This window comes from Peromyscus maniculatus, chromosome X (genome assembly GCF_049852395.1).
Source record: "Peromyscus maniculatus bairdii isolate BWxNUB_F1_BW_parent chromosome X, HU_Pman_BW_mat_3.1, whole genome shotgun sequence".
Lineage (NCBI taxonomy): Eukaryota > Metazoa > Chordata > Mammalia > Rodentia > Cricetidae > Peromyscus > Peromyscus maniculatus.
This window is the reverse complement of record NC_134875.1, coordinates 134,716,398-134,726,731: the sequence shown is the minus strand read 5'-3', so window position 1 is coordinate 134,726,731 and position 10,334 is coordinate 134,716,398. Positions and strand designations below refer to the sequence as shown.

The 10,334-nt window shown below is 53.3% G+C and overlaps 2 protein-coding genes across 2 annotated transcripts; one reads left to right on the top strand and one right to left on the bottom strand.

Moving 5' to 3' along the window:
• The first annotated feature begins 277 nt into the window (after positions 1-277).
• On the top strand, positions 278-3,974 carry Pcsk1n (proprotein convertase subtilisin/kexin type 1 inhibitor). The gene is made up of 3 exons (XM_006997521.3): positions 278-507; positions 2,739-3,205; positions 3,635-3,974. The coding sequence occupies exons 1-3, from the start codon at positions 394-396 to the stop codon at positions 3,828-3,830; spliced, it is 777 nt and encodes a 258-aa protein (XP_006997583.1). The 5' UTR covers positions 278-393; the 3' UTR covers positions 3,831-3,974.
• Positions 3,975-4,976: 1,002 nt separating this feature from the next.
• On the bottom strand, positions 4,977-9,280 carry Eras (ES cell expressed Ras). The gene is made up of 2 exons (XM_006997522.4): positions 9,171-9,280; positions 4,977-5,935 (listed from the first exon to the last, which is right to left on the bottom strand). Exon 2 carries the CDS (start codon positions 5,891-5,893, stop codon positions 5,204-5,206), a length of 690 nt encoding a protein of 229 aa, XP_006997584.1. The 5' UTR covers positions 5,894-5,935; positions 9,171-9,280; the 3' UTR covers positions 4,977-5,203.
• Between the last annotated feature and the right edge of the window lie 1,054 nt (positions 9,281-10,334).

Below are 10,334 nucleotides of genomic sequence, written 5' to 3'. Positions count from 1 at the left end.
CCATCCATCTAATAGAGTAGAGTCTGTTGTTTCCCCAAGGACAGAGACCAGACCCTTACTTCAGCCCACTGAGTCAATTTTCCTTGTCTGTCTGGTAATTCGACAGCAAGGTCTATTGCCCTAGCAACTGCCCTTCGAGTGCCATGGCAACCGCCAGTGCAGACATCAGTTCTCCACTTTGCCCCTTGGACATCTCCATGGCGATGCGCAGGACGAAGAGAAGGCCAGAGCCCCAATTCTGCGCCTGCGTGGAGTGACAGGAGGGGGTGAACAGGAGGAGACCAGGCTCCTGGATGTGCGCAGCCGCAGAGCGCCGCGGCTGTGCCCACTAGTCCCAGCGCTGCGCACTTGACAGCCAGTCCGCCCGTCCGGAGCCCGGCTCGTTGGGGCAGCATGGCGGGGTCGCCGCTGCTCTGCGGGCCGAGGGCCGGGGGCGTCGGCCTTTTGGTGCTGCTGCTCTTGGGCCTTCTGCGGCTGCCCCCCGCCCTGTCAGCGAGGCCCGTAAAGGTGCGACTCCAGTCCGCAGGGGGTGGGGGTGGGGATGGGGAGGGAGATGGGGGAAAGTGTTGGTGAGGCATTCTTGCTAGTATGTGCATAGAGATGGGCAAGGGTACAACCGACAGTCTCCACATAGGCCAAGCGCATTTTCTGGGTGTGAGGGTGCCGATGCCCAAGGGCTCTTGGCTAGCAGACGCGCCCTGCCCTTCCCTCAGCATCTGGGGCCTGCTCTGACCTCGACCCGCGGGTGGCCTGTGGCGCTGTCCATGGCACTAGGGCATATTTAGAAAAGATGTCCATGTATCAGTATGTGTGCCTGTGATGTGATGACCGAGGTGTATAGGTATTGTGTTCTTTCAGTGCGTCCTTTGCTTTGACTGCCCCTGAACGTCCTGCAATGCTGGATTCTTCTGTTTGACTTTTTTTTTTTTTTTTTGTGGGCTTGATTGCTTTCTCAGTGATACCATGTGTGTATTTGTGAACTCTTATGTGTGATGACGTAGTATATGGGCGTATCTTCCCTGTGTACTTATGTGTTTCTGTTTGGTTTTTTTTTTTTTTTTTTTCATTTTGGAAGGAGTGGTTCTTGTACCTCAGGGTACATATTTCCTGGTGGCTTAGGTAGACTGAATGCTTGGGTTTTTCTGTGTGCATCCACGAGATGGTTTCCTTCTTGTTTCTTTGTGGAGCTGTGTCATTGCTGGGAAAGAAGCCATGATGTCTCTGCTCTGCATGGTGTTTTTAAAAGAGATGCCTATCCTTGCACCTGGGTGGCTCGGAGAGGGTAACAGCAGATCATTTCCCCCGACAAGGAATGTGCACGCAAGCATGAAAAGACCATTTCTGTGCAGTTCCTTGCAGCAGATATGGCAGTGTTGGGTTGCATGTGTGACATTTCAAGGGCTCTCTCTCTCTCTCTGTGTGTGTGTGTGTGTGTGTAGGGGGGATTGCTGGTGAGTAATTCCCCCAAGGGCAGAAGGTGGTGTGGTGGATGCTGACCAAGGGGAGGGACATGGAACAGCTTGCTCTCTGCCTCTTCAAAGCTGTCTGAATCACAGAGAAGGGTTTTTTAAATTATTAAATATTTAGCATGGAACAATCTATTTAACATATATGTAAGTTATAAAGAATAATAGCTACTATTCAGCTTAAGAAATAAAGTACGACCAATACTAAGGCCTCCTTTGCTAGCCTTACCTCCTATTTTTCTGCCCATTGAGTCCATGTATTTGCAGCTTATCTTTAAACAATCTATTGTTTAGTTTCTGCTTTTGGAACATCATAGAAATGGAATCAGGCTAGGCATCTGGTCCCTGGTGTTGGATAGTCTTAGGCTATCTACAGTGGGATTCTAGAATTTGCCTTTGTGTGTGTGTGGGGGGGGGGAGGGTGTGGGGTGTGTGAATGTAGTTTTGAATCGAGGCCTTTCTGCATGCTAGCCCCCAGAACCTTCTATTGGCTTTGCTTTGGTGGAAGATTCATTTATATTGAAGTGTATGGTTGTAGTTCATTTTGATGCACAGCATCATATTCTACGAGTGTATCATGAGTATACTAGTATATCATGGTTTATTTCCAGGGCACTCTTTCCTTTACTCCCCCCTAATTTTATGCTATTAGAACATACTACTATGATGGTTCAAGAATTTATTTATGTCCAGTAGACTTTGAGTGCAACACTCTAAGAGTGGGTCATAAAATCTATTCTTTTGAGACATGGGCAATTTCCCTTTCAAAATGATATCTGTAATTTGTTCTGTTTTCTTTTTCGAGACAGGGATTCTCTGTGGAGCCCTGGCTCTCCTGGAACTCCCTTTGTAGACCAGGCTGGTCTCGAACTCAAAGATATGCCTGCTGGGAGCAAAGGCGTGTGCACCATGCCCGGCTTATTTTTGCACATTTAATTTCCAACAGTATTATAGTTTTTATTCCAAACCTGGTATCCCCCACCTCCCCAAGAAACAAACAAAAACAACCTGGCATCCAGAAGACTCAGGGCAAGTCCTGAGTGATTAAGGCATCACAGTGAGATTGCATGGATCCTAGAGGTGTTTAGTGATCTGAGTGCCCTTGGAGGTAATTGAGTGTCTGCTGGGGCCTTAGAGACGATGGGAATTTTGGAGAGGCCCAGTGAATGTGGTGGTCCGTGGAGCCCCACCCCTCTAGTTGGGCGTCCCTGGCTAGAGGGACGATGACGATGACGATATGTTTTTTTTTTTGCCCACTTCATCTTCTCGCAGGAGCCCCGCAGTCTGAGCGCAGCATCGGCGCCCTTGGCTGAGACAGGCAGTCCCCGCCGCCTGCGTCGGGCCGTGCCCCGCGGAGAGGCGGCGGGTGCGGTGCAGGAGCTGGCGCGGGCGCTGGCGCACCTGCTGGAGGCCGAGAGACAGGAACGCGCGCGCGCCGAGGCGCAGGAGGCGGAGGATCAGCAGGCGCGGGTCCTGGCGCAGCTGCTGCGCGTCTGGGGCTCCCCGCGGGCCTCGGACCCGCCCTTGGCCCCCGACGACGACCCGGACGCTCCTGCCGCACAGCTCGCACGTGCTCTGCTCCGCGCTCGCCTAGACCCCGCCGCCCTCGCGGCCCAGCTCGTTCCCGCGCCTGCCGCTGCGCTGCACCCCCGACCCCCCGTGTACGACGATGGCCCCACCGGCCCGGATGTCGAGGACGCCGGCGACGAGACCCCCGACGTGGACCCGGAGCTGCTGAGGTGCCGGGACGGGGGGAGGGAGGGAGGGAGGGAGGGAGGGAGGGAGGGAGGGAGGGAGGGAGGGAGGGAGGGAGGGAGGGAGGGCGAAGGCAGAGATCACCAAAGCGCTGCACTGGAGCCTGAGGAAGTGAAGTCCTGGACCCCGGGGACAGGGGACAGACGCCCATAGACCCCAGACTGGGTGACACCCTACAGGACTAGGGCTCCCGGAGAGGTCTTCGGGGAAGGCAGTTTCTGGGATGGCAGGCAGGGACCTCTGACTTAATCTGAAAGGAGTGAGTCCCTCAGGCTTGAGTGCAAGCAATATGGTGTTGCGAAGTTGTGTTGGCCGGGCTCGGGACTGCAGAGGTGATGCGGAGCCGCATCCTCACTGCACGCCGCATCCTCACTGCACGCCGCATCCTCACTGCACTCCGCTTCACCATGCAGGTACTTGCTGGGGCGGATCCTCACCGGAAGTTCGGAACCAGAGGCTGCTGCGGCCCCGCGCCGCCTCCGCCGAGCTGCCGACCAGGATTTGGGTCCTGAGGTGCCTCCCGAGAGTGTGCTGGGGGCGCTGCTGCGCGTGAAACGCCTGGAGAACTCCTCGCCCCAGGCGCCCGCTCGCCGCCTCCTGCCTCCCTGAGCGCTGCTGCATCCCGCACGCCCTGGAACCCAGGAGCAGCCCCCCAGCAACCCTGACTTCCTGCCAGCACGTCCACAGGCGCCTACCCGGCAACCCCTGAGACCCCCCCATCTCCTGAACCCTCAATAAAAGCGCTCTACAGCAGCTCTCTGACTGAGTGGCGTGTTCTAGGGGCCGGTGGGGTGGGCTGGGTGAGAGCCGTAGTGGCTGTGCATTGGGGTCCTGGACTGACGTGGAATGTGCCCCTGCCTAGTCTGCTCTCCTCGCTGGCAAAAAAAAAGCACCTACAATAGCAGTGGCATTGGCGTACTCACCAGGTGCCTGGGCTAGCCTTCTAGGCTTCGCTGAGGTGGGGTTCCCTGAGAGGCTGAGGTCACTTTCAGCGTCTGCCAGGGGACCACGGCACTAAAGGTCCAGGGGCTATGGCTGCACTCGTTGCCCACCGGGACCAGGGACTGCTTGTTGTGAGGGCCCTGGGTGGATCACATCTGCAGCTGGTCCAGTCACCCAGCACACCAGCAGCAACATGCCAAGCCCTGAGCACACACAGCTCTGTGAATAGTCGGCCCAACCATGGCCTTTGTGCTGGTGATTTTTTTCTGCCCTCAATATGTGCAAGTTCTTTGTACAAACGTCACTTCACAAGGCATTTTTAAACCTTCCTGTCACTGTGAGCCATTGCCTCTTTTAATATATGGCTTCTATCACTGTCTGGTATTCCTAGTACCCAAAACAAGGTTGGGCAGTTTCTCCTCTCTCTCCCCAAGTGCCGGGATTACAGGTGTGTGCCACTACCATGCTCAGACCCCCCAAATTCCTTGAATGAAAGAAGTCTCATAACTCAAGCAACATTCTCCCACCCACATAACACTTAGTATGAAAGCTGGGTACAGTATACACACCTGTAATATGTAATACCAGCACTTGAGAGGTGGAAACAGGAAGATCACCCAGGAAGGAGCTGAGCGTCAGCCTGGGCTACCCTGTCTCAGAAAACAATCAAAACTCGGCATGGTGGCACATACCTTTTATCGCAGGACTCAGGAAGCAAGGGCAGGCAGCTCTCTGAGTTCCAGTCAGGGCTACCTAGTACATAGTAATACTCCGTCTCAACAAACAAACAAGAGGACTTAGTATGGAGGCAGCTTTGAATCCTGAGAACAACATTTATTTATTTAACTTTGCATAGAACTTCATAGAACACAGCCAATGCTGGACACCCCATGTTACCATCAAAAAGACTCCTCACCAAATGAAAATAAAAGGACTCCTCACCAAATGAAAATAAAAAGGTGTCCACAGTAACTGTTATTTGGTGGGGAAGGGTCATCTTGACTCGACCGGCAAAAGGTCAATTTGCTTGACTAAGATCTTCAGGCTACAGAGCAGCCACAGCTACACACGGCTTTGCGGTGTCGGGCCTCCTTGCTTGGTTCAGCCATAGCTTCCTGGGCCCTCTGAATCTCATGGACAAGCAGATCAAAGGCTTCCTCTACACCCTGCCGTGTCTTGGCTGAGGTCTTCACGAAGGGGGCTCCCCACTTGTGAGCAAGGATGGCCGCAGCAGCGTGAGCATCTCCAGCTCCAGCGGTGGTCACCAGGTCACACTTGTTGCCCACGAGTACCAGAGGTTGTTTCTGGTCAGGGCTCCAGGTAGACCATATCTGCTGCAGCTGCTCCAGAGAGGAGGGGTCGTCAAGAGCAAAGACCCCCAGCACGCCATCACCAGCTGCCAAGCACTGGTCACGAAGGGCCCTGTGGATATCCTGGCCCGCGGTGTCCAGCACATTCAGAACATAGCCTCCGTTGTCCAGGGCCACCTGCTTCCAGTAGGAATCCTGGATAGTGGGGTCGTGGTCTTTCACGAAGCAGTGGTGGGTCATCTGGATCGTGAGAGCACTTTTACCAACACCACTTGCCCCCACCACCACTGCCTTGTACTCGGGAAGCTGCCGACCAGCATTTTTGCATTGTGCCCAGGCCTCGTGGCTTTCCTCTGGGGATCTCGTGCACTGTGCGCTGAGGCTCAGATCCAAGATGCTAGACTTGGTTGACACCGCCATTCCCCAACAGTCGGCTCAAAGAAGCGATGTAAACAGCAGGTGCTGAGAGTGAGCGAGAATGAGAGGTCAGGTGAGGCTGGCTGGAAGAAAGGAGACCCCCCAGGTGTCATTGAATCAACAGAGTTAAGTATACACGGTGCCTTTTCTCCTTATTTGGAAGTGGGGTGAGGTAGGGTCTTAACATGTAGCTCTGGCTAGCTTGGAATTTGTCCTACAGGTCAGGCTGACCTCAGTTTAAGCAATCCTCCTGCCTCTGCCTTCCCAGTGCTAGAATTACAGGTGTGTCCCACCACATCCGGCCTCCTTCTTAAACCCAGAGCCTCTATTCTATTGTTCCGCTGCTCCTTCAACGCCAAGCAGGGATATCTCTTTTCAGTAGTTTTTCATATATATATAATTTACAAATTGTATTTATTTTGCGCACGGGAGGTGCTAGACTGGATTGATGGAAGTGACCCCACCCCCGCAGGGGTGGGATTGTTTTTGAGTGCCATAGCATTTGTGTGGAAGTCAAAGTACAAGCTATGGAGTAGACTCTTTTTCTGCAGGAGTAAGCAAGGTGGGCAGGTTGGGTAGCAAACACCTTTATCTCTGAGCCATCTGGCCTGACTGGGATTTTTCAAGTACTCCTACTACTGATATTAACATGCACCCCATGAAGCTCACCCGGTTAAAATGTGTGACTCTTGTGTAACCATTACTATAGTTGAATTTGAGAATGTTTAAAACATTTCGAACATCTGTACGTTCAGAAAAAGAATTTCTATAGCCCTTAGCAGTCTCTCGCCATTGCACAAGGAGAGGGGGACTTGGTTTGGTTGTCTTGGAACCCCAGCTTGGCAGAGTAGTGCCTGTCTGGGGATTGGCTGCTGGGAACTTTCCCACCCAAGGGGTTTATGCTGTAAAAGAACATCTTACTGCAGAAAGATAATCAACCAAGGCTGCAGATCTATAGCTCAGTTAGTGCTTCCTTAGTATGCACAGAGCCCTGAGTTCAATCCTCGGCACCGCATAAAAACAGCCTGCTGCCTCACATCTATAATATTCCAGTATTCAGGAGGTGGAGAAATGATTAGAAGTTCAAGACCAGCCTCGGTTACATAACACATTGGGAGCCAGACCCTATCTTAAAAAAAAAAAAAAAAAAAAAAAAAAAAAAAAAAGACAAGCCAAATCATATAGTCTAGTACCCACCTATATTGTGAGGCAGGGACAGAGATAGTCACAGAAAGTAAAAGAAAGCCGTGGATGTGGTTCAGTGGGTAGGATGCTTTGCCTAGCCTGCATGCAGTTCTGAATTTGATCCTCAGTACAATGGAAAATCAGGCAGAGGACCAGCAAGCCTGCTCAGCAGGTGCTAATGCTTGCCGGGAAAGCCCTACGAAGCCGAGTTCTTTGACTGGAACCCGTGGTGACTGACACAGGTTTATTCCAGCACTTAGGAAACAGAAGTAGCTGAATCTCTGCGAGTTCCAGACCAGCCAGGGCTACATAGGGAGGGAGACCCTGACTCAAAAAAACAAAACCATCACCACCACCACCACCAAAACCCTCAAGGCAACAGCACCCCCAACAAAAACGACCTTACCTGCTGTGAACTGAACGTTACTTTCTACATTTTATTTTATAATCCACACTGTTGTCTATAATCTCACATTGTTTGGCACCAGATAATTTGTTAATTAATGTTAAGTATTTTATTATTTAATATTGGCTAATTAATTTAAAAAAAAAATCTTCCCGTATGGCAAGCATTGATATGGAACAGAAAAAAACAGACTCAACTCCTGGGGCCTTGAAGAAATTCTAGTGAAAAGAGGGACAATAAATATGATAAATAAGGAAATTATCTTGCATAGTAGAAGAGGTTAGGCACACAGCAGGTGCTCAATTTGTGTTAGCTATTAATAGCAAGTCATTAACTCCCTGAATGCACCTCCATATCCGGTTGGGGAAGGGCCTTCCAAGAGTGCACCATAATGGTGGTTGCCACACTTTCCCCTAGAAACTGGGAGGAGTGGCAGGGGGCAGGTGGTGGGTTCCAGGGGTCCCTCGCAGATTGTGTAGAGTTGGAGGAAGTGAGGGGGGATGGGGTGGGGGGGAGGCCTTAGGTGGAGGGATCCTTCTTTGAAAGGGGCCACTGGAAGTGCCTATCCACAAAGGGAACGCAGGGTGAGGAAAAGTAGGCAGAGGGCAGGGCTTTGGAGCATCCCAGGGTCTGGACCCGGAGGGCAGGGTCTGCGGAGGCGAGGAGAGACAGAAGCAGCAGGGCCTCGGTGCCGAGGCCCGAGTAGTGGCAGAAGCCAGGGAGAGTGGAACAGGTGGAAAGGAGACGTCAGGTTCTGGTAGATTCGGAAGGTGGAACTGAACAGCTTCCTTTCAAGATGAAGACAGGGGATGAGGAAAGAAGGACTCTGAAATTTCGGACGGGAGCAGGGCAGCTGCAAATCTTGAGGGGCTGTGATTAGAGGTGGGGATAAATACGTGAAGGGCGCCCCCCTAAGGGGCCGGCGATTACCTCAGTGACGAATGGAGGTCGGGGGCGGCCGAGTGAGCCCCCAATATGGCCACTCAAACTCATCGTTGTGACCCCCGCAGGAAGGCTGGGGCTATAGTCTCCGTGTCTCTCATTCCCGAGGAACAGAGAAAAGAGTGAGGGGACTGGCCCCGGGCCCCTCGGCAGGAGCGGTAGGGACTCCACAGATGGGCGCTTCAGCTTTCTCCTCAAGTTACACAGAGCCCCACGTAGAAGTGCTGCTGGAGCATCCCCCAAAGCTCTGGGGACCCTCTGGTCACCGGCTCGAGCCGCTTCAACGGGTCTTCTAGACTCGCGTCTCCGACCCAGGAGGGCAGGAGCGGGCCGGGCACACGGGGTCCCGGAGAGAGGGAAGGGTACGGAGTCGCTCCGAGTACGAGCGCTCGCTCGCCGCCCCCTTCCCAGGGTGAGCCCCCACAGCCCGCCTGGGCTCTGCCCTTCTCCGTGTCAGCGGCAGGTGAGGTGTAAACGTCCGGGTTGGGGAAGGGCGACCCTCGTCTATCCCCTGCACCCCTTCACTTGGGACTCAAGTTAGAACCGCGGCGGTTGGTGGCGCCCCGGGTCTCCATTCGCCTCCTCCCACGTCGGGAAACGGCCCCGCTTCCCGCTCAGCGCGGCACTCGACGGAGGGGAAGCGAGTGCGAGGCTTCGCTCCCCCGACGAGGTAGGAACCGAGAAGGGGGCCCCTGGGACCCCCGCGCCCAAAGCTGTCTGGCCCAGGAATGCCAGCGTCCCACTTACCTGTGTGGCCGGAGTGGCGGTCCGCTGAGGGGCGGCGGGCTGCTCTGACCGGACGGACGGACGGTCTGGGGGCTAGGATGCTCCCTACCCCCAGCAGCGGCGGAGGGCGGGGAAGTGGGCTTGCCCCCTCCCACCTGCCCGACCCCTGACCCCCCGCCTTCTCCCCTCGGCCACCGCACAATGTGGAGAGCAAATGTGGGCGGGACCTCCACCTGCCCCTCTCTACACAGCACCCCCCTCTCCGGCCCGCCCCTCCGTCGCCTGGATTGCTTGCTTTAGGCTTCGTTCAGCTTGGGCCATTTGTGTGTATGTGCGTGTAGCGCTGTGTCAGGATTTGACCTGGGACGCCGCATTTTGGAAACCATTTTGTTTTTTGGTCCGTTTGGGTTTTTTTTTTTTTTTTGACGCGGAGAACTTGTACAACTTCAGCTGCGTTTCTCGGTAGCGCTGAGGTAGGTTGTGTCTGTCCTGGAGGGAGACGGTTGTAGAGGAAGGGCTATTTTGTGAGGGCAGAAAGCACCTGATCTGAGGCAGAAGTGCAAGTTATAAATCCCTCAGACTCTCTTGCAGCTATGACAATCATTGGCTAGAATTCTGAGCAAGTAAGGTGGGGCATCCGTAATGCTTCCCCAAAGGGACTGGAATGGGTTGTGACTTAGCTCAGTTGGTAGTGCTTGCTAAGCATGAAGGCACTGCTTAAAATGTACGAAGTGCTGTCATCCCAGCATTAGAGAGGTAAAAGCAGAAGGCTCAAAAGTGCAAGGTTAAGGCTGAAGAGATGGCTCAGTGGTTAAAAACAATTTTTGCTCTTCCAGAGGACACAGGTTCAATTTCCAGCACCCACACAATGGCTCAAAACCATTTGTAACTCTAGTTCCAGGGTATCTGTCACCCTCTTCTGGCCTCTGTGGTACCAGACATGCACATGGTGCAGAGACATACATGCAGACAAAACAAAATAAAATTAAAAAGGATGTACAGGGTCAGAGTTATATGAAGCCAGCCTGTTATATGAGAGCCTATCTAAAAGGGGGTGGGGGGTTCAGAGCTGCCCTTTTCTTCTTGTTGACTAGGTGAGTCTCTGGGATCAGAAGGTGGCAATCAACAAAATTCCTAAGCCATCAGCCAAAGCAATTTTCAGATGTGGAATAAAACTCCAGAAAA

What these genes read in the sequence shown, in the direction of transcription:
- Eras (XM_006997522.4), bottom strand. Translation starts at nt 5,893, where the DNA reads ATGGCGGTGTCAACCAAGTCTAGCATCTTGGATCTGAGCCTCAGCGCA.
- Pcsk1n (XM_006997521.3), top strand. Translation starts at nt 394, where the DNA reads ATGGCGGGGTCGCCGCTGCTCTGCGGGCCGAGGGCCGGGGGCGTCGGC. An exon ending in TGTCAGCGAGGCCCGTAAAG is followed by an intron (nt 508 to 2,738) that starts GTGCGACTCCAG and finishes ATCTTCTCGCAG; the next exon opens with GAGCCCCGCAGTCTGAGCGC. An exon ending in GTGGACCCGGAGCTGCTGAG is followed by an intron (nt 3,206 to 3,634) that starts GTGCCGGGACGG and finishes TTCACCATGCAG; the next exon opens with GTACTTGCTGGGGCGGATCC.